At 41.2% G+C, this 23,928-nt stretch overlaps 1 protein-coding gene across 1 annotated transcript in view; it reads left to right on the top strand.

Moving 5' to 3' along the window:
• The window catches only part of LOC111230678 (plexin-A1-like), a 224,213-nt gene extending 200,595 nt beyond the window's left edge, over positions 1 to 23,618 (top strand). Inside the window, exons 23-34 of the mRNA XM_022757485.1 lie at positions 1,409 to 1,506; positions 2,005 to 2,163; positions 3,173 to 3,239; positions 8,655 to 8,801; positions 9,431 to 9,590; positions 10,822 to 10,925; positions 11,018 to 11,114; positions 13,561 to 13,751; positions 15,776 to 15,945; positions 17,072 to 17,284; positions 20,079 to 20,229; positions 22,477 to 23,618. Of these exons, the coding sequence (XP_022613206.1) occupies positions 1,409 to 1,506; positions 2,005 to 2,163; positions 3,173 to 3,239; positions 8,655 to 8,801; positions 9,431 to 9,590; positions 10,822 to 10,925; positions 11,018 to 11,114; positions 13,561 to 13,751; positions 15,776 to 15,945; positions 17,072 to 17,284; positions 20,079 to 20,229; positions 22,477 to 22,572 (1,653 nt within the window). The 3' untranslated portion in view covers positions 22,573 to 23,618. The remainder of the gene's footprint in view (positions 1 to 1,408; positions 1,507 to 2,004; positions 2,164 to 3,172; positions 3,240 to 8,654; positions 8,802 to 9,430; positions 9,591 to 10,821; positions 10,926 to 11,017; positions 11,115 to 13,560; positions 13,752 to 15,775; positions 15,946 to 17,071; positions 17,285 to 20,078; positions 20,230 to 22,476) is intronic.
• Positions 23,619 to 23,928: the final 310 nt, after the last annotated feature.

The raw sequence follows: 23,928 nt of genomic DNA, 5'->3' as shown, positions 1-23,928 counted from the left end.
CACACACACACACACACCACACATCACACTCAGTATCCACCCTGGAGGCCCGAGAATCTCATTTAGCACTTAAGAGAGAGGCCTAGACACTTTATAATGGCACATCGAAGGAGAGAAAGAATAGATGTTACAGTGGTACAAAAGGATGACAATAGGACGCCAAAGAAAGAGGGAGGTGGAAATGATGTGTGTGTGTGTGTGTGTGTGTGTCTGTGTCTGTGCGCGCGCGACAGACACACAATGACAAAGAGGAGGAGAAATTAAAATGGAAGAAAGATCAGTGATGTGAAACAGTCAACAATAAAGTGCGAGGGAGAGAATTAGAGTGGTGAGGAAGACGGAGCGAGCGAGCGACAGAGAGGTGTCTTCAGGGGCTTTAGTGTGTTGTTGATGAGTAGTGACAGGTGCCAGCCACTGGAACAAGCAGGGTGCACCCCTGTCACAAATCCTGACACACACACACACACACACACACACACACACACACACACACTGTTGTTCCCCCACGCTTCTTCTCCTCTGCAGCACTTCCTTCTTCGTCTGTTTGACCAAAGATTCTCTCTTTCATGCTGGGCTGGTTCAGGCCAGTCTGATTGGATGTTTATGGAAAGTTCCTCAAACAGGTAAAAAGCCAGAGTTCCTGGTGACAGCAGGTTGTTGAGGCGTTATTAAAACATTGAGTTAAGGGCTTTCAAGTAATAAAACTGATTGTGGTCAGAAGCTGTCAAAATAGGGCATTTTCGTACATTATTGCACTGCAAAAGTCTAACAACAAACAGAGATCGAGATTAAAGTCATAGACAAAGACAATCTATGAATACACAGGGAGCCCAGAGTGCTAAAACGCGCGGTCATTGGTCAGGACCAATGATTAAAATTCTCGTCTTTCAGCTAGAGGATGCTTTGAGCCATTCACCCCCTGATGTCAAGAAGACAATTATGTCAAATTGTCTGCTAAAATCACTTGCAGCAGGAGAGAGAGTAGCCAATCAGTCTTTCCTTGCTGTTTACAAGCCAATCTCAGCTCATCATACAGCGAAGAAAAAAAAATGTCTGCTCGCGGACGTGCTCAGAATCCGTCTTCGCTCAGAGTGAGTCAGAGCTTTGTTTTGTTTTTTTTATCCTGTATGTTATTTGAGGTATTTGGCAGTTGATTGCGCACGCACAAGTTTCACACTGGTTTCCATGACTTTTCAAACTTTTCATTCCACAAGTTCACAGTGCCCGTGTAGTATTTATGTGCTGATATGGAAAGCCTTAAAGATCCCCTCCGGACTTGCTTTAAGGCTTTTAAGATGTTTTGAATAATCAACATTGTGTTATATGGTTTTTTTTTTACACAGGTTTAATTACCTAAAAATTCTTAAATTAATCTAGTCTCTGTTGTAACTCGCCTGTCTTTCTTCAGGTCCAGGCAAATGTTGAGAAGGCATTGACGCTGTTTGGCCAGCTGCTGACAAAGAAGCACTTCCTGCTGACGTTCATACGAACCCTGGAGGCTCAGAGGTGTACATCTTTCTTTCTTTGTTATAAATAAATAAATGTTATAAATATTTTTTTTTTTAAAAACATTATTTTACAAATTCCAACAGCTTGAATAAACAATGTCTCCCACTTCTGAAAAATAACAACATAAGAGCAAAAAAAATATCATTCAGCTGTGGAAATGCAGAAAGCAGTTAAGCTGCTGGTTTAGTTCAGCCAAAAAACAAAAATGCCCTCTTGGAGAGAAACACAGTTGTTTGTCTTTCGAAAAGCATGTTTTTAGTACCTGTTTAATTTTACAAATATGACATGTGTTTTTGCCTTGGGTTCAGACAATAAAGGCAAACTTATAAAAAGAGTAAAAACATTTGCTTAGAATTACAGGAAAGCACCGAATGGTTTATGGAAAACCAGAGTCATAGATTAAATGTATATTAATAGTTAAATGAACTGTTATGAGGTTGATGGTGCACATGTATTTTGATGAGTTTTAATTAAAGAGTTTCAATGTATATCCAGGTCATTTTCAATGCGGGACAGAGGCAATGTGGCATCTCTGATCATGACGGCGCTGCAGGGGGAGATGGAGTACGCCACCGGAGTCCTGAAACAACTGCTGTCCGACCTGATAGACAGAAACCTGGAGAGCAAAAACCATCCCAAACTGCTGCTCCGGAGGTGAGGAAGAGATGCGGAACAAATATAGACTACACTGTAAAACATCATACGTCGTAACAGAAAGTTATAATTAGAAGAACAAGTGAACCACAAACCAAATCCAAGTATCTGTTAGTAAAATGTATCTACCTCTTAATCGCTTCATCCAATATTTACAGTCCAACTAGCAGAAGACAAATTAATAGAATCCACCATAGCTTTACTGAGTTGGGAACAAAACATAATGAAGTCTCACAGACTCAGAGTCATTGTTACCAAAGCATCACATATTTCACAGGACGGACAGATCCCACCGAAGCAGACTTGTGCTGGGAGGGAAAAGCTCAAATCTGGGCTCGTCAGACCTGCCCTTCCACTCAAAGGGTTATAGTGCTTTGTTTTATGGGTCTATAATTTCCTAATTATTTCCAAGACATTTGCTGTAAAATATGTATTATGTATCATGGAGTGTTTTGTTGATTTGTAATAAATTAATTCTAATTCATTGGCTTTTAGTCAGAGCACAGCAGATCAGGTAAAATTACAAAAATGTAAAAATTTGCCCACAGCCAAGCTTGCAATTCAACAATATGACATTCCCAATAATACATTAATAATGAATTCATATTTACTGGAGTTTACTTCACTTTTTGCCTTTTAAAAATTGGATCATTTTACCTTTGAGGGCCATAACAATCCTTCAGAAGACAGTTCTCACAGCTCCTGTCCGCACTGAGGCCATTACTGGCTTTATGGCTTTACTGGCAAGATAAGAAGGTTTAAATGGAACAGTTCTTCTGTTACATTCCTCTGGAAATCAACTAAACTCTCACCAAACCTTCTGTCCTCTCTATTGTTTGTATTTAGTACCAAAATATGTAGCTCTTTCCAAGAAACTTCCTAGGAAATTACGAGGAAATTATAGACCTGAAATATCCACGAAAAATTGTGTGTGTTTTCATAATCAAGTTACTCAGTAATTTGTGGCTTTTCTTTTTAATGTTGTGTCTTTTTTCCCTCTTTTCCTCAGAACCGAGTCTGTCGCTGAGAAAATGCTGACCAACTGGTTTACATTCCTCCTGTATAAGTTCCTGAAGGTAAACCCGATGACGCATAATCATATAATATCTTCATTCAATCTGTTTACTGTGTCTTTTAAATGCTAAACAATAGTCTTCATCTAAAGTGGATTTATATTGTGTGCGTCTATGCTGCCTGTATGTTAGAGAGTTTTATTAAATGCCTCTGGCTTATATTATTTCTCCACTGCATTTATCTCACTGTGGTTATTAAAAGGCTTTTTTTTTTTTTTCCAGCTGCATATTTTCTTTGCCTTACACATGCAGTAGATAATCAAAGCCTCCCAGCAAAATGCCTTTCTTCTCCTTTAAGTTGTTTAATGTCCCTTTTTTTTCTCTCTCTCTCTTCCGTCCTCATAATTTCACTCCTGTAGCCGACACGTCCTCTTCCCTGATCTTAATGTCATCCTCGGGGGGGGGGGGTCACATTGGTTGTCATTATACTGTATACTGAGCATGATTATAGTGCGGGCATGTGTAATGTGCTGAAAATACAGTCAAACCGTTATTTTAAATCCCTTTTACTTTCAGCCAGAAAATAATAAATACATGTCTCTGACCAGTGCATTTCTGATTTATAATTTCCACTGTTCGTTAGCTATGTAGGAATCCGAGCCTATTCATCTCCCTGTACAGCAGGAGCCATCATTATATCCTCAAAATGTAAATATGAGCATACAATTAGGGGAGCCTTAATGAAGGCGGTGTGGAGGAAGGGCAAATTTCATAGACAAGCGTGCAGTGGCCAAAGCGACGAAGGCGGAAAGCTGAAGCTAAAGCACAACAGTGTGATGCATGCTCTCTGTGTCTCGTTAGCGGCTACCCACCTAATTGGCCCAGATGCTAACAAGGTCCTTAATGCGTACAACACTGGAACGAGAAAGGGAAGAGAGAGAGAGAGAGAGAGAGAGAGAGACAGAGGGGCAAGGAGGGAGGAGAGGGTTAGAGGCGAGCATCAGAGGTGGTGGGGAGGGGGGAGAAGAATAGCGGGAGACATGACAATTAGGAGTTAAAAAGAGGAGAGGGGGAGAGAAGGAGAGACAGGAAGGAGGTGAGGAAGAAGGAGGTAGGAGTCGCAGAGGAATAGGCAGTGTGCTGTAAGGGATGTAAGAAGAGGAGCGAGGATGGAGGAGGGAAGAACATTCAAGTAACAGAAGAAAAAAGGCTGAAATTAAAGCAGATGGTGGAAAAGACATCGGTAGCAGGCGATCCTCACCTAGAAATGACGTTTATACACAACATAACAACATTTTGTAGAACATAGAATGTAGTTGTGACCGAATTATGTTTCCTATTAATGTAATGAGGGAACGTTTTGTACATTTACATATTTGACAGGTTGCAAATATGTTGATACTAAACGTATCAGTAAAATGTTCACGGACAACGAGTTTTGTTTTCCTGTGGCTACAGCATTATCAAACCTTTTTATGATTCTGTTTAGACTCTCACAGCACTTGGTTAAATTTAGGGGAAAGATGGTGGTTTAATACGGAAATAGTCCAAACACGTGTTTATTTACATTTAATCAAAACCACCGTCTTTCCCTGGCCTTACTAAAGCATAAGACAGGACTGTGGATGCTTTGTACAGCCATCGTCCACCCCAACCACTTCCTGGTGACACCGCTGCTGTTAATAAAGTGAGAGCTTCATTCAAACCCAGCCAGTGATTACGTTGCCACCACAGTGTAATTGAGAAAACAGTTCAGTTGTATGTGAACATAATTTCTTGGAGACATGGTTGTAGCAGGAAGGTTGAACAGAATCGAAGTTGGAAATTAGTTTGTAAGTAGCAGGATGTGGTTGCTCCGTGTTGCTGAGATGGATAGAATAAATTAAAAGTTACAACATCATGATTTCCCAAACTTTCCAAAGATGTGAAATATGTTAGTTGTGTGTGAAATCATGCACAAGATATCTGCAATACTTCCATCTGATGGAATGATGCTACAATATAAACTCATGGTTGTGAGGTTAGACTGGTGCATAATATTGTTGCTTGTGACTCTTCTGAATCAGGGCTCTTAGCTGCTAAATGCTCCACTATGTTCACCAGCTTGTAGCTAGGAGCTATAAAGCTACTGAAGAGTTAGACGATAATTCTCTGTGGGTTCGGCACTACTTTCACACACATGTAATCCATTGTGAATACAAAATTTTAAATTTTTTAATTTTTTGTAAACAAACAAGTTCTGTTTAAATCCACAGTTTCTGTCCAGAAAGCACTGTGCATATCTTTGGGGTCTAAAAAAGTATCTTATTTTTGTATCGAGTAGATTTTACTTCCTTGTTAAAAACATTTCCAGAGGTGACAGCGCTCCTAGTGGTCAAAAACTTTACACCTTTAAACAACTTCAGGAGAAATAAGGGGGAAAACAAGATGCTGACACTTCCACTCATGTGGCACACACTGTTTTGTTTCCATAGCAAAGGCTCCAGTGTGGTAAAAGATCATTAGTTACTGACATGTATTTTTCAAGCAGCTTGTTATGACCCATAGTTGCATTTTACTGTTAGTCGACCTCTAATGGCAACGGAGCAATGGAAGAAGTCCGGTGACGCACGAAGAGCGACAGAACCCACAAATGCTGCATTTTTATCGTTACCATGACGATGAATTCCAGTATATCTTATCCTATCTATCCGATGGCTCATATTCGGGAGAAGGGACAAACAATCTGACCAAATAGTATCTGACCAAAACAGGTGACTACTACCTCAGTCTGACGTGACGTATAATAAACCTGTCATAGTTCATAAAACCCAGGACATTAGCATCATATACGTCCTAAATTACAACAGTAGATACAGGAGGAACATAGTGTATGTGTGAATGTAAGAGAAAGAGATGAAGAAAAATCGAGGAGGAAAATCAAACAGTAAAAGGTTGAAGATTGGTTTCACAGGGAGAGAGGAAAAAAAGAGGAATGTGTTAGAAAGAAAAAGTGAGTTGTTGAGTGTGCTTGAAGGTGAGACAGATAAATTAGTACTTTTCCCTGTTCTTGTCTGGACCTCATGCATCTCCTACACACACACACACACAGTCTGAAGTATATCCCTGAGCACTGCGCGGTCGATCATTAAACTCTCGTCAGGATGAGTATTGGCCGTGATGTGTCCTCTCTCTCCCCTCTAAACTGCCGCCGCTTCAGTCGGGAGTGTTTTCCTTGAGCCCAAGTGATGACTAATGACACCATTGATTGGCAAGTGTCTTTGATGGAGGGGAGAGTGGGAAACATATTTATAACATCTGCGTCTAGCCACATAAGCTCTCCGATGTAAACGATGGGAGAGACCTGAAAAAGATTTATATAACTGGTGTTTTCAGTCTGTCAGTCCTCCAGACACAAAGAGAAAGAAAGAGATGTTTACATAACACCACAGTGTCCTTCACATTTTCAGACATCACATCAAGAAGATTTCAAGGTCTGATGTCTAAAACTCCACTGCTGTGTTGCACCACTTGGTGCAAAAAAACACTGACTGGTCTGTCTATATTTTCCTCCTCCTCTTCTGTCTGCATCTCACAGGCTGGGAACTTGACTGCAGTGTCAAAATGACCATTTCCACATCTGGTTTTGAAGATCTGATACCAATTTAAGCCAATGCTACGGTGGCCCTGAGAGCTCAAAACACATGCAAATAGACAGAACCCAAGCAAATTCAGAAAAATATATCTGCATCAATTTGACACACCTGTGCTGCAAATACTCACAACACAACGGAAGTGTTTTCAGGGGACACGGAAAATTGATGAACCTGGCTGGGACGCACTTTGTTGTTTAATGCTTTGTGCACTTTTGAAGTTAAAAGCATTGAACGACAAGTGTGCATGTTGCATGGATGTGTTATAAATGCATCCATTCAAGTGTGTCCCAGCCGGGTCATCGCTTTTTACTGTCCACTGGAAACACTTCCGTTGCGTTGAGAGTATTTGCGGCGCATGTGTTGTCAAATTGATGAGGAATGATGAAGAGAGATGTTTTCTGAATTTGCTTGTGTTTTGACTGTTTGCATGTGTTTTCTTAAGTTGAATGCGTTGAGCTCTCAGGGCCACCGTACAATTCCAGTTTGTTTGACCTGTGACTTCATGGTGTGATCAGCACGACGAACAACTGTAATATTCATTCACTAAGTAGTGAAGTAGAGTTTGAGAGATGATACATTTAATGGTTTTAATTTTTGAATCTGTGCTGATTTCACTCATTAACCTCTTTTTACAGGTGGTCATAATGTTTTATTATAGAAACCTGTTTGCTTTTTGACCTGGAATCCACATTAGCGACTCACAGCGCTGTGGGTGGTTTTTGCATGTATACACATATAGCCTATTAAAAAAAGTTATTCAAACCATGAGTAATAATGACTTTTAAGTCATCAGAGAGGTAAAATTCTACCAGTGGACAATGACAGGTAATTTTACTAAGGTTATGTAGCCAATTTCTTTGGCACGCAACAGTCAAATTGCTTTCTTCTTTATTCGGGACAACACTGAGGTTTTGTGCCGGTAATATGGAAGAAGGGCGGCGGAGCTATAACTGGCATGCTTGGTCTCATGCAACATGTATTCCTGTTCAGAGGGAATACACAAAATACGGGAGGAAAGAATTGGAAATGAATACAGAGCAGCAGAGAAAAACTGGGTCTAAAATGTAACTTAAAGATTTGATTTGAAGATTGTGTGCCTGGGAAAAGCAGGTGTAAAAGGAGTGAAGCAGACGGACAGAATGAGAAAGAGAGAGAGAAAAATGCAAATTAAAAAAAGTGCGTGAAGTTAGTTTACCGGAGCTTAAGAAAAAAAAAAGCGCAGCAACACCACAAACTGCCCCACACAATTTTGCCGCAATCCACCCTCTGCTTATTTTTCCCAACATATAGTAGCTGTAGATGACTTTAGGCTTTGTAATTAATATTTCCTCACATACAGCCTCCTGCTGGATGAAGTGTCCTCTCCTCAACCAATATAACAAGTTTGGCGGCAGAAAACACTTCCTTGTACGTTTATTGCTTTCTAGAGATGCACAACTCGTGTCAAACAGCCTGTTACTTTATTTAGTGACACTGTTAATCAAGTGAATTGTGTGCAGCTCATTTACATCCAGTCTCTTAATATGCACTAAATAAAACACAAAATTTTGCAGGTCCGACTGCGTTTTTGCAAATGTTTCCACATACTGGCTTTAAATTGAATCGTTTTGTTGTTATTTAAATTCTGACTATATTTTCTCCAGCCAGACGATTATGAACCCCGTGAGATGAGTGATGAAGAAAGAAAAAAACATTTTTCAGAATCTTTTGTTGTGAAATTGTGGACAATGTTCCTTCTCTTCGAGCCTCTAACCATTATTCAAATGAAAGAATTTGTGCAAGGAAAATCACTTCCTGGTAGAACTGCTGGCAATTCGTCTGTCTCTGTTTTCTCCCTGCCTAGGAGTGTGCTGGGGAGCCTCTGTTCATGCTTTACTGTGCCATCAAGCAGCAGATGGAGAAGGGACCCATAGACGCCATCACAGGAGAAGCCCGCTACTCCCTCAGCGAGGACAAGCTCATCAGGCAACAGATTGACTACAAAACACTGGTCAGTAAACCCACTGTGTCCTGGAGGCTTGTGTCTGCCTTGCTTTGGTCTGAATCACTGCATGACTTGTTAAGTTTTGGTCACATTTGATAATGATAGAAAGTTTAAAGCAAACTCTGAGTAATCAGCAGTAGAAATGTGGGAGCCTCCTTTTCCTAAATTAATCTGGAGTCTGCTGTGGGGGGAAGGATTTCATCCAGGGTAAACACGAAGCTTCGGCTTCAGTTGTGTTTGGAGTGAGAATATGATCTGGCCGTGAATCGGCCCAGCTACTGCTCAGCGTTAATCACGCTGTCTTTCCAAACAAAGCACTTCAGGTTTGGATTGGAAACGTACAGACAAACCTGGTTGTCAGCAGGATCCGCTGTAGTTGTTTTGGTCGGCATCCAAGTGTGCATCCTGAGTTATTATTTTCCCTAACAGTCTGAACGGACCAGGAAAATGTCCAGCTGATAAAATAGCTGCAAACAAACTAGGTGTGAAAATGTTCTCAGGTACTTTCAAATGCACCTAAACAATCATCTAAACATGTCAGTAGTTCGCAGTGCTCTTGCTGTGTCTCTACTTAAGCCTTTTTCTTTTTTTTGTCTTTTTCCATTTCCCTTTGTTTCTACCTGTTTTTCTGCCAGACGTTGCACTGTGTGAACCCGGAGAATGAGAACTCCCCCGAGGTGACGGTCAAGTGTCTGAACTGTGACACCATCACTCAGGTCAAAGAGAAGCTGCTCGATGCTGTGTATAAGGGCAGCCCCTATTCACAAAGGCCAAAGGCTTCTGATATGGACCTGGGTAAGACAGACAGTGCTGTACATGCATGCATGTGCACGGGTATAATGATGGGAATGCACCCCAGCTTGTTTTAGCTTGAGCACACCCCCGTTCACATTATTCATTTAGATCCAGATGACCAAGACGGTGGACCATAGCTGCACTGGTCTGAACCGCTACCTAATGTTAGTAGATGCGGTAGAGGTAATGGAGATGGTTGGTCAGGGGAAAAAGGATGTAGATTTTTACAATCTTTAATTATTTATTATTTATTGATTCTATAAAACAGGATTTTCTGTGGAAAAGGGTGAAAAACTGAAGCTGCAATAGCCACCATAGTCTGGGACTAGAAGCAGTTTATAGTCAAATTCAGTTTATGGTATGATTAAACTTATATTAATGATTTTTTTTTTTTTTTTTTTTTTTGCTGCTTGGAGGCTACGCAACCTGTAAACACAACATTCACATATTATCAGCTTATAAAGTGGCTCATTTACATATCCTGCAGGCACAGTGTAACATAGGCATTAATCAGGAGTCACGTCCGTGTCCGCACCAATTTCTGAGGAAAATATCTGGCTCCTTAGCTGCTAAATATGTTCACAAACTGTGCCATTTGGTGGTGAGCAGGTAGTGTGCAGTGGGTTTATCAGAGCTTTTTTGTTGAAAACAGCCACCTGCTGCTGCTGCTGCTGCTGCTGCTGCTGGCAATAACATTGGATTGGTGAGAGCCTTCAGAATGAACCAAAACAGTAGAGTTTGCAAGCAAGCGGACTGAAAAAAATGAAGCGCCAAGTGCCAAAAAACTGCAGTTCCTCAAATGGCAAGATGCTTCACTCTGAGCTACAAAGCCACTCTTCAGAAACTCAATGAGTGACGTCACAGAGGCTTCGTCCGTCTTTATTTACCATCAATGGTTGCAATCCTGAAAAACCGAAACAACGAACTAAAATCTCAAATGCTCCACAGAGCTGAAGGGAACTGTCAGAGTCAGATGAGCCATTGTTGATTTAAAAATATTACTTTGAGCAGTTTTTTTTACTTACTCAAAAACATGAATGGATAGATTGAAAATGGATTCATTCATGTAAACTGAAGATGATTAACATTAGATTAACACTAGAAACAATTAAAACGATATCTGATATCTGTGTTTTGATGGTCAAATGAAACATACACACAAATACTCACAAATAGAGCTCTTGTGCTGTGTTGTTGTGTTTTTCTAAACCTCTCGTCCCTCTTTTTGAAGAATGGCGTCAAGGTCGGATGGCCAGAATCATTCTGCAAGATGAAGATGTCACGACTAAGATCGACAATGACTGGAAAAGACTCAACACCTTGGCTCACTATCAGGTACTGGAGCACTCAAAACGGGCGCGAGGCAACAGTCGACAGCTAAGACGGTTTCATACTGAGAGTATTTTGGTGTGTGTTCTGCTGCGCAGGTAACAGATGGCTCAGTGATCGCCCTGGTGCCAAAACAGAACTCTGCCTATAACATCTCCAACTCCTCCACCTTCACCAAGAGCCTCAGCAGATACGGTACGGCTCCCGTTCTCCTCCTCTCTTGATCCTATTTGAATCATTCTGTCAATGATTCCCATTTCTCTAACTGCCCCCCCCCCCCCCCCCCCAACTCACTTTCATTCGCTCTTTCTCTTTGTTTATCGTTGCCATGATTGGGCTCCATTTTTTTTTCACCTCCCTCTGAGTGAATAGCAATCCTTTTTTATCCATCGCTATCAGCCCAGGCCAAGGCTATTCCACGGCTATTTCCAAGCAGTCCGTAAATGACAGGCATTAAAGTAGACACCTTGATCCCCAGCTGAATGAGTGAAAGAGAAGCGAGGGAGAGAGAGAGAGAGAGAGAGAGAGAAAGGACACCTGGCAGTTAGATAGACAGATAAACACAGGCCCAATATCAATATGGTATACCTTCACTAGAAAATTAAACTATATAGAAGATAAATTACTCTGTAGTAAAAAAAAACTGGGCCCTTGTCTGATACTAAGTGGTAATGACCCTCACATACACACAGCTGCCACTGGTCTGCTGTCGACCCAAGGCGACTGGATTTCCTTTAAAACTACCCATGACTAAAATCAAACATTTGAGTAGAATTCTTTTTTTCTTTTTTGTGTGTGTGTTTGTGTGTAGTATGAAATTGGACATGTCCAGTTTTTTCTCACATTTACTGCAGATGCTGGTGACAGTTGAGGAGCCTGTCAGCGAATAAACCTTTATTGAAATGTACAAAACAAGAGAGGAAAAGAAGTGAATGGGATGAGGAGTGGACTCAGAGAGGAAAACAGATTTTAAAGTTGGACAGGTTGAGATTGTGGCGAAATCTGATTGGCTACCGACAAACACCTGAAGTCAGCTTATTAGGATAAGTGGGGTGAGAGAGAATTGTGAACGAATGAGGCATAAAGATCTTCCTGATTGAACTTAGCTACTTCTCTGTTTGCTCATCAAAGTGATGGTCTTCAGCAAAATGAAGGTGACCATTTTCACCACCCCCTCCTATGGTACCGTATTTATTTAAACATGTAATAACTGTTTTTGTTGGCCACTTGGGCGCTGCAGAAACAAGCTGCAAACATGACGCTGACATATTATCATCTTTTAAGTTGGTATGGTAAATATGTCACAGCAGCAAACAGCTGTCTGTTTACACATCCAGGAGACACGGAGCAACAGTGTACAAGGGGTTAAACAATATGGCTCTCAATAGGAAAACTACAGTAATACACACTCTGATCGTTGTTTATAGGAATATATGAATGTATATTTAAATCAATGAAATTTTGTATCTCTGCTGTTGATATTTATTTTTGTTATTTCTTTTATTTTCCGCACTCGGGTCTCACTTGTAAATGAGATCTCAATCTCAGTGTGACTTCCCGATTAATTCAAGTATATCTACAAGTAGTCATGAGATCAAGTGTTGATACAGAAAAATATTGATTATGGCCGCTTCAAGTCCAATTTCTCGACAAATATCTCAAACTGTGCTGTATCTATATGGAGGCAGCTTGATTTGAATAAGTTTGTAAGCATGGGAATCAGTGTATCACACCACTCCTACACTGAGTGATAGACTAATGAGGAGAAACGTAGTTTGGGTAAATTCAGTTTCTCACACTGTTGAAACCCACCGCTGCAGCTGCTTTGCTTCACACTGAATACATTATTATTGTTTTTTTTAAATGTGTGGTTGCTTGTTCATCTTTGCTTTTTGGTTCGACTGTGATCGTGTGGGTGTGTGAGTGTATGTGTGTTTAGGAACAGACAGTGGCCATGATAGGTTTGGAATCAGAGCCACTCAGTTCCCCGCTGGCAAGAGCAACATCACCCCACTCAGCCTCTTTTACTTTTCTGTCCTCTGCTCTCCCATTACTCTCCATTTCACCCGTCTCTCCCCTGACCTTTTTGTCTTTCTGTGCATTTACCCCACCCTCCCCTGTCTTTCCTGTCACCCCCCCACACACACACACACATTCAGTCTTTCCCCTCCTCTCTACATCCTTTCACCAAACATAAAGGGATTGCAACATGCATCAGCATCTCGCTCTCTTTTTTTATCCCTCCACCTCTTCTATCCATTAGCTGTTGTTCCTTCTTCCCCAGGAGCAACATCTACTCAGCAGATCCTCATCTCCCCCTGTGCACCTCACCTCCCTGGTTATACCCCCCCACCCACCCACCCCCTCATTCCTAAATGGATATGCATAGGATATGTCATAGATGATTTGCTTCACTCTAATCAACGTCGACGCTCACACCATGAATAATGAAAGCGACACAGATGACAGAGGAAAAGGGGGGGGGGTTATTACAGAAACACAGTGTTTTGGGTGATTGTTGGTCTGGTAAAAAGCTCCTAACAAGGAAAATTTGTTTTATTATTTTTTTTTTTTTGGTTCGCTGAATCACAAGGTTTCTATGGGAACCTGACATAATTGTGTCTCATGTGTCTGGGTTTAGAGAGTATGCTGAGGACAGCCAGCAGTCCAGACAGCCTACGATCCCGAACACCCATGATCACCCCTGACCTGGAGAGTGGCACCAAACTGTGGCATCTGGTGAAGAACCACGACCACTCGGACCAGAGGGAGGGCGACCGAGGCAGCAAGATGGTCTCTGAGATCTACCTGACCAGGCTGCTCGCTACAAAAGTAAGACAGCGAGGGCGTAAAGTAGTTTTTTTTTTTGTTGTTGGTTTTTTTTATTTTATTTTTTTTACCACATATATATAAGTAAAAAAAAATAGATACTGCCCAAGCCTAGCTGGACTCAGTTGCACCTGAAACCATCCTGGTTTGGTTTGTGAGAGGAAATCTGAGACTTTGAATAGGAAATGTAGTAGGTAGCAGGACCGGCCTGTATTTCTCAACTTGAGATGGGTTTAGAGTTATTCAACAGAGTAACCAACACTGAAGGGACCAGAGCTTTAACACTGTAGGTATTGCAACCAAAGCCAGTGAAGCATTTATCATGTGCTTGACCACAGGCACAATGGTGGTAGAGATAGGCTGAAGGAGAACACACACACACACACACACACACACACACATACACACACACACATACACACACACACACTGTCATGTCTCCATGACCTAACCTCAACCTGAACCTTAACTTAATCTTATAACACGTCTTCACCATAACATTGAATGCTTTACGCTTTAAGGGGGACTGCCCATAAAGAAGAAAAGTCCTCATAATTTGACTGCGTAAACAGATGTAGGTCCCCACAACACCAGTAGTACCTGAAATACACATACACACACACATAAACACACACACAACCAGACCCATAACCATGCTCTCCATCTTAGAAACATGCAGCATGAGCCAATCCAGCTGTCTCTCCTTTTCTCCTTCAGCATCTCTCAGTTCACTGTCTCTTCCCTAATTGTAAGAGGGGGAGGGAAATATAGCAATGGGCAGCACTTACAAGCGAGCTGGCTTTTCAATTTCCACTCGTAATAAGAAAAAACAGATTAATAAAAGGTGGGCTTGTGGTGCAGAGTTCAGGGAGGCAGATACAGGAGGTGTCGGGCGACAGGTAATTTGTTGAGGGATTGAAGATTTGGCCATGCATGATGAAAAAACAGAGAGGCAAATGCAATTGAGAAGCTCATCTTGTCCCTGTCTCTCCATGGCTGTCTTTCTGTGTCGGCCTGCCCGGGCGTCTCATCTATGCAGATCTCAATACTTTGATCCGCGACTGGGACAGAATTCATTCCTGTTCCATTTCATGACGGCTGACTAAATACAATCCCCAAACATTTCCCCAGTAATAGATTCTGCCAGATGGAGAAGGTAGGGAAACAAATGTGTTGTTAGGGAAATTCACTTAGCTACATTTGATGTAATTATGCTGAAGCATCGTCATTGGAGGAAGCACCATCCCAATCCAAGAGCTGGGGTTCCTGTTTGTGATTCTGCAGAGCTCAGTGGGGAGAGAGGCAGTCACAAGAGCCACATTTATTACTCTGATTCCCAGTGGGGCCATTCATACTAAAAATCTAAACACTTATGGCCCATTCAGGTGCTGTCGGTACAAGTGGCTGGAAATGGTGCACTATATTCTGTCGTACAACACTGTGAAACTATGTTTATGGTCATTCTCCACCTTGTCCCTGAGGTTGCATGACATGTTCCTCTTGTGCCTCTAATTAACAAGTAGATTTGAAAATAAAGTCTATTTGATTTTGGGCGGGTTTTTTTTAAGGGTGGGGATGTGTGGATTGGTCATTAACAGCAGCACAAAAACTCTTAACACATGAATGACCAAAATCAATGTAAGTAATAAAAACACAAACAAAAAAACACACTAAAACAAAGGTCACAGTGAGATGCCAGAATAAGACAATATGATCTGTCTGAAAATGTCAAAAGAAAATCAGAGACAAACTACCAACAAAATGCTTCTGTATAATAATTTAAAACCTTAATGTCCAAGACAAAGCCATTTTGACCATATATTACTGCACAGAAAACAATTACAACAAGTTATGGTGGTACATACAGTGCAGGTTGCTGTTTATACGTCGTGTCAACTTGTATTCAAACTCTGAGGTTCAATTTATTCACCCACAAAAAACATGGAAATTGCAGAACTCACATTTTTTTTTTTTTTAATTCATTTCAATTCTTTTGTTTTTCTCGTTTTCCTCTTTCTGCCACTCAGGGTACGTTACAGAAGTTTGTGGACGACCTGTTCGAGACCATCTTCAGCACGGCCCACAGAGGCAGTGCGCTGCCGCTGGCTATCAAATACATGTTTGACTTCCTGGACGAGCAGGCCGACAAACACTCCATCACAGACTATGACGTACGGCATACCTGGAAGAGCAACTGGTAAGTGGGAGGGGTTGTCTCAGTTTTACCTGGAGCAACTGAAACGATGATTACCATGGATGTACATGTATTATAGAAACTGGATACAGTTTCCAAGATGGCAGCCCATTCATGTATGAAAAATACAACTATAATATGTTTGGTGACTTTTAGGTATATATTCAAGTCATTCTGAAGTTGCTTTTCTTTGTCTTATGTGATATTAAACCTGTGGGTCAGACAAAACAGGCAATTTCATGACATCACCTTTGGCTTTAGGAAATTTTGATGGGATTGTCTTACTATTTGCTGACTTATTTATTTACATCCCAATATTAGACCCAATAGTAAAGAGTGTTATCATGCAAGACTGACATTATCATTGTGTTATACGTAGTTTTATTCGTTTCTTTTGTAATGAATGTTTTAGCCAAAAATGGGACATTCTCTGCATTTTGGGGTCTAAATCATTGTGTTTCTGGGGGCTTGGTAATCACTGATGGAGGGTGGAATTCGTGGTCAAAGTATCTTTAAATGGCCATGAAAATGAATATTTTATGGAATAGGATGTGCTGATAATGGTAGTGTTCTATAGCCCGTCTGCTAATGTCTGGAGAGTAAATACCAAAGTCATTAAATCAATAAATCTAGGGTCTGCAAAATGCATAGAAAATTTAAATAGTTGCTGTCGGATGCTAGGTCATAATTTACTGGCTGATTTAATAACATCTTCAGACTGGTATTGCAATATTTGTTTCCATACATTATTTATTTCCTTTTATTTCATGAAAACAGGTTTTGCTATATTTGCACAGCATTTAGATGATCTTTGTATAAAATTCTGACAAACTACATTTTCTACCAGTCAGCTGCTACACTGCCTGAGGGCCATGGTACCTACTCAGCTAATAAAGACCGTATGAACCATTAGGAAAAACAAGGTTTAATGCACACAATGCACTAATCAGTGCTGGAAATGAAATCATTCTATATGAACAATAGTAAATTAAGCAATTGAGGCAAGGCAATCAATCATCTTAAATGATGGTGTAAGACAGCTGTCACAAGGGGCGTGGTAATATAGGCTATTACCAGGTCACATTTAATTACTGCATGCTTACTCTGTATTTTTTCTTGGCTTCTCCAGTCTTCCTCTGCGGTTCTGGGTGAACGTGATCAAGAACCCCCAGTTTGTATTTGACATCCATAAGAATAGCATCACGGACGCCTGTCTGTCTGTGGTGGCCCAGACCTTCATGGACTCCTGTTCAACGTCAGAACACAAACTAGGAAAAGACTCGCCTTCAAATAAGCTTCTCTACGCTAAAGACATCCCTAACTACAAAAACTGGGTGGAGAGGTAAGTCAAAGTTTAACCGAAACAAAATGACAATCAGATCAACTGCACTCAACTAGAGATTACCAATATATCCGCATTATATCCTTATGAGTTGGGGTAAGATGAAAACAACAGGAACCCATTTCCACCCACTTCATATTACGTCATGCAGCTGTGCCTCCCAATCCAGTGTTAAAGGGATTTAAGCAAGATAGCCATGCTAACCAGCTGCTAGCTGCCACGCTGGCCCAATGAATACGTTTTTAAAAACACATTCAATGACCGATGTGTTTCGGACGGAGGCTCCGACAATGACAGGAGCATCAACCCGCAGATGAAAATGCGACAGATACCATTTTTACCAGTCTGCATGGCGGCTAGCTGCTCACTCTCAGTCCTAAGCAGAGAGCCACACTCATCTACTGGCAAAGAGGTGGAGGAAGTGGTGGAGGAGGGGGATGTAGAATATGGATAGATGGCAAATGATAGTTAATCACAGTAAATTGTAACTTATAATATTTTATGTGGAGTTGTTGGAAATCATTACTTTTATAGTAGTTTTTCTTTATATACATTAGTGAAAGTTATTCATGAAATCATGGAGAAACGGGCTTAAAACAGTCTTTTTTGTCCTTATGTCCAGCAGCTACCGTTCTCTTGTTACGACCAGCCATCTTGCCAACAACATCTCGTATTGACATCTCGTGTGGTTCTGTGTGATTTGGACAACTTAATGTTATGCACACTTTGAGTTAGGCTCCCCTCCCCCTGCAATCTGCAGACAGACTGATCTCATCTGAAAAGGTTCACAATATGGCAAAAGTGTCTGCAAAGAAAAGTTAGAGACGTGAGATCAAAGTTATTACACTTGTTACACAATGTTAAGGAAACAACAACTGTGACATAAAAGGAACATAACAGGTTGAACTTTATTTTAATCATTTAAATTATTTCACTGAAGTGTATAGAGCTGGATTAAATTAGTATAAAGCAATTATGTCCTGTAATGTCCTGTACAGAAATCTTGCTCCAGGATTATAATGTATACACACACAATGTATACATGTGTACACACAGCCTAAAGGTATCAGTACTATCAGTTCTGTCTGTGACATTTTGAACCTTGTGAATTCAGGTCCAAGACCGATATTGTGAAGAAAGGAAACATCAAGGATTCGTAGAAACTGTTTGGCCTCTCTCTCCAAACAGAGGCTCCCTCTGCCTCACCCTACATCTTTTATTCAGTGCCAGAATGTTTAACTAAACTCAATATAAGTTATGCACCACTGACGCTTGCAACACTTGTCTTTTCCGCTTTTTGGGAAGTGTCCAATAATCACTAAGGAGCTTTCCTAGACTGCTACTTCCCAGACTCCTTGTTTGGCAATGTGCTTTGTGGCTTCTCCCACAGCACGCAGTGATGTTGCGATTTTACCGATACCCAAATTTCCAAGATATCACATTCACAGGGCAGAAAACAGCTACTGCCGATGGGAATAATTACGTGTGAAACAAAAATAATCTGAGTAAGGAATTTAGCTGAAAAGTAAATGACATGTCCAAAGTTCAGTCCCCTATTTTCTTCTTGCCGGTGCAACACTTAAAGAACAACATACTTGGATGTGCTACAGTAAGTCCTAAGGCTTGCAGAGAGCATTTGGAGGCAGTATGAGATAAGGATTTATAGGTGAGGGTTAATTGGGTGCAGTTAAACCTCGTTTCTATTATGCCTCCTAACCCACACTCAACCCCAGCCTGCCCCGCTGCAGTAAACCTTGAGATAGTCGAGATATGGATTCTGGAAACAGGTTGAGGTACAGCTCAATATTGGGATATATTCTTAATATACTGAATTGTTAACTGCTTGCCTCACATTCACTGGGCTTTTTGCTACTCTGCTGCAGCCAACAACACTGAGTCGATAATGGGAAGGTTGCTGTTGCTCATTCAGAATGGACCTCAATAAGTGAAGTCAGGATTAGGGACTGTACAGAAATTATTAGGGTGGGAGGGGAGGATGAACCTTATACGTAATTTTTTTTTAAAAAAAGGCTCTCCCCAGTGTTATTATGTTATTATTGATATTTTCTTTTGAGCCTTGACTTAGAAAGACGTGCAGAAATTCATTTAGGTCCTTATGTATTCGCTAACCCATTCTTTAGGTCACTTACCAAAGCTCATTACTATGATCGAAAGCTTTGCCTTCTAGCTCAGCTCCCTCTTCACCACAGTGCTCCAGTAGTAGTAGCTGTAGTAGTAATAATAATAATAACAATAACAATAATAATAATAATACAATGCACCATGTCCCTCCATGTCATTTGCGTAAATGCTGTATCTCAGGAAAGCCTTGATTACATTTCATTTCAATTTCATGCACCATTTTTGACCATAACTCAAGAATTTGTGCGTTTATTATGACACAATTTAACACAAATGTTTAATAGGACAAAATGATGACGTGATGACAACTAATTATGTTCTGCAAAAACACTTCCAGCCATTATTCAACGCTGTAACTCACAAACAAAGGGGGGAGACTGTGGCAATTTATAGTTTGTGATATACAGTCCACTCCTCGGCTTTGTAGTGATGCAGTTATTTCTCTCACGTGTCCATTTGTCCAGCTAAAGTGCCCTTGAGCATGACACTGAAACATCAGCTCAATACTGGGCATGGAAGTTTGAACTGCATCAGTCCTCCTGGTCACTAGCGCCCAATGTTTGCATTCATAATATCTAACTACCAATAATTCCAGACTTGTAAGTCAAGCTTGCAAATGATCCTTCAAACCTCTGCTTGATCTCTCTTCTAGGTATTACTCCGATATCTCCCGTATGCCAGCCATCAGTGATCAGGACATGAGTGCCTACCTAGCAGAGCAGTCCCGCCTGCACCTCAGCCAGTTCAACAGCATGTCTGCACTTCATGAGATCTACTCCTACATCATCAAATACAAAGACGAGGTGAGCTCCCACTGGATGTGGAATAGAATCAAACAGAATCCAGTGCTGGAATTATTTGATAGCAGGGTGTGCTGTTTTGTCGTCCCCAACCTGCCCCCCTCCCTTCACTTGGCTTGACTAATACCATGAGGTCATTTTAATTCAATTACACTGATAACCAGTCCACATCAGTACAGGCTGGAAGGTATTATCACCATTAGGATGCACATTAAGGCATGAGCTCAACACATTATGGGCCTAATGGAGCTTCATTGAATTTATGTGATTTTCTTTTTTTTTCCCAAAGACCTGCATGTACAGTATCCTACTGCTGCTGCTTGATTAAAAACTTGACATTCCTGCATGTCTGTGGTTCATCTGTTAAAGGAATAGTTTGACATTTCAGGAAATATGCTAATAAGGTTCCTTACTGAGAGTTAAAGGTAGAGTAAGCAATGCTGTAGAAAGACTGTTCAACTGACTGTTCAACAGAAAAACAAATACATCCGTCCCTTCAGTGCTCCTTTAGAAGCCCCCCCCCCCTCAAACTCATGGACGCACATTGCCAAGGCAACAACACCATGACAGAATCCAGAGCACCTTATACGGCTTATGATACAAAACATCATCAAACAAATGCCATGCACACAAACACAGCATCCAATACACAACAGGGTAAAAAAAACTAGTGACGACCGTAGGTGTGACGCTGAGCTAACAAGGAAGGTAACGTTACCTAGCATAGCATTTCGAATTTTGCATTCAACCACTGTGCTCGGAAACTTGTGTTTTTAGATCTTTATGGCCGTAAAATCCTCTGCACATTGTACGGACAAGAACTACACAGCAAACTATCACTACAGCTGCTGCTGTAGAGTAGAGTTAGATGAAAAGATCATTACCATTCTCCTCTCTGTATACTGTATGAAGTGTTCGAAGGAATTAAAGAAACAATATATAACATGTTAATTTACAAGCTTTAGAGGTGCTGGTAGGTGGATTTTGTTACCTTCAGACAAAGCCAGGCTAGAGTTTTCCCCCTTTCCAGTCTGTGCTAAGCTAGGCTAGCCAGCTGCTGTGAATAACTTTATATTTGGCGCTCAGACATGCGAGTGATATCGATTCTTTTCATCTAACTCTGGGCAAGAAAGCAAATAAGCATATTTAACAAAATGTTGAACTTTTCCTTTATGTGGTCAAGCTGTAAATTGTGACTCACAGCACAGTGTTTCCAACCAGAGTATAAGACAGAGTAGTGACTTGTGAATACTTGCAAATTAAATTGTGTGTGTGTTATTTGCTTCTGCTGAACGAGTGTGTGTATGTGTGTGTGCTAAATGTCCTATTTTAAGTGGACTGATAATGTAGCCTTAAATCTGTAGCCTGCACCCTACTCTAACCCATTAAGACTCTGTACACACACAACTGAAATGACAAAGAAATGTCCCCCTAGCTATTTAATCTTTCCTCTATCTCCTTATCCCTTCTTCTCTCCTTTCCTGCCTCATTATCCTTCGTCCTCTCCATCCCCTTATTTTCTCCTCCCATGAGTCACTGTGGTTCATATCCCCCCTCTCGACTTTTACCCTCCTCCTCCTCCGGCTTCTGATGGACAGCCATATGTCCTTTTCAACCTCTGCTTTTCCCAACTTTAACGGGCTTTTGTGTGGTGAAAGATAAGTTGTCTCAGCCTCTTTCCCTCCCCTCCTCTCCATCCCTCCATAGCAGCAGTATTACAGTAGTTATGCCGGCTGGTTGCAGGTGGCTCCATTCAAACCAAATGCTCCCCTTCATTACAGCCTATTATCCAGATGTAGGCAGCTGCACAATCCCTGTCGCCTCTAACACATGCCCTGACCTCACATGCACGCAGAAACACGCACTTGTATAAATGTACACAGTCGCATACACATACTAGTGCACATACACACATCATTATGACAAGACAAATGCGCACATAAATACAGTCTTTTTGCACATACTGTACCAGCTCCTCCCTCCCTTGTTCATGGCACACAAAATAAAACACCAACACACACACACACACACACACACTCCTGTACACACTCCCAGTGGCCCTGAACATGCCATTGTGGACATCTCACTAGCCCTAACACCTGGCCGCCAACCTCTGTTTAAAATGTAATCACTAACAGGGAAGCTGAAATTAGCATCAGAGCACTCTCTCTGCTAAAGAGCTGGAGTGTGCTGCATGCCACAGCAATGAAAGAACTGATAACAGCTATCTTTCTCCATATTTGTGTCCAGATCCTCTCAGCGTTACAGAAGGATGAACAGTCGCGCAGACAGCGGCTACGTGGCAAGCTGGAGCAGGTGATCGACACCATGGCCCTGGCTAGCTGAGGACCGGCCAACCGCACGCCTGGGCTATTGGAGAACTGGCCAACCAACACGCCTTCCCTGACAACCTTTGATGCCCGTGACATTTTGACCCTCGACATTTGAAGTCTGTCGTCATCACCCTCACAAACAAACAACCAACAGCAGCAGAAAAAGACTGCAAGGACACAAGCACTCAGCAGCAGCAGCACACTGGAGAGACAGCAGAGTTTGGAACTACAGCCCCTCCGGGCAGGGTGGCGTTTTGTTGTTTTTAGTTCTTTTTTTTTTTCCCTCTGAGCCACCAACCCTGCCATGAACAACCAAATCAAACTCACCCTCAGTTTCATCAGATATGGACCTCAGCTCAGGAGAGCCTTTATTTTCATCAAGGCCCTCATTATGTCGAGACTCCTATGGGAGTAGCAGTTGGGTACTTTGGCCACAATCAGGAGCGGTACATGCACAGTGGTGACCAATAACTCATCTAGCTGGATACAGAGCTGAGATGCTAATGGAAAGGTACCAGTCACCAGCTGGTAGCTTTCCACAGCCACAGGCTATGGTTCAAACTGTGAACCAATAAAAATCCAGGATATATTATCGCGATACTTGAGCCCTTTCTCTTTCCTGTTTCTGCCCTTGGCGGGGAGGTCAGAGGTCAGGCTACAGAGCAGCAGCCACGGAGCTGGTAGAGATTCAGTGTGTTGCTCAGAGACACTTCGGCAGGGTGGATGCTTGGCAGCACATAGGTTGCTGCCACTGCAGGGCAACCAGGAGGAAGGACTTTGCAGGGAAACTCTTCCTCCAGTACTGACTCTCCAACTCTCTCATCAACAAGAACTCCACTGTAGTCAAACAAAGGACATTTTCAGTTTCAGAACTCTGCATTTGATTTGTTATTGCATTCAATTCTGTTTCTCCCCCTGAAAACTGCCTACTCTCCCCAGTGCTGTGCCACTTGTGTTACTGCTGAATTTGCACAACAAAGCTAAATCAAAAGAGAGAAGAGGATATATGAATATATATAGATATATAAATACAAACCTTTTGTTTTTAAAACAAATGAAAAGTTGAAAAAAAAATGTTTTCCATTTAAATGTACAAAAGATAAGTTTGAGAAGAGGATTTGATATTTCCAAGATGAAAAATTATGAAAACACAAGGAAAAAGTCGTCCTGTGCCATGTTTTACTTTGAATGTTGTTTAGTGCAAAGAGACTTCTTTTCGTTAGATGAAATGTGCTATGATGAAAATGTTGTCATGCTTACTGACTGAAAGTGAGAGTCTAAAAATAGGTAACTGGCAAAAAAATATATATATATATATAAATCTATATATATATATATACATATATATATATATACATAAATATAATTA

The sequence above is a fragment of the Seriola dumerili genome, unplaced genomic scaffold (assembly GCF_002260705.1).
Source record: "Seriola dumerili isolate Sdu_G_001 unplaced genomic scaffold, Sdu_1.0 BDQW01000278.1, whole genome shotgun sequence".
In the NCBI taxonomy this organism is placed as follows: Eukaryota; Metazoa; Chordata; class Actinopteri; order Carangiformes; family Carangidae; genus Seriola; species Seriola dumerili.
Note: the sequence above shows the minus strand (reverse complement) of the source record. Positions and strands in the feature narration are given on the sequence as shown.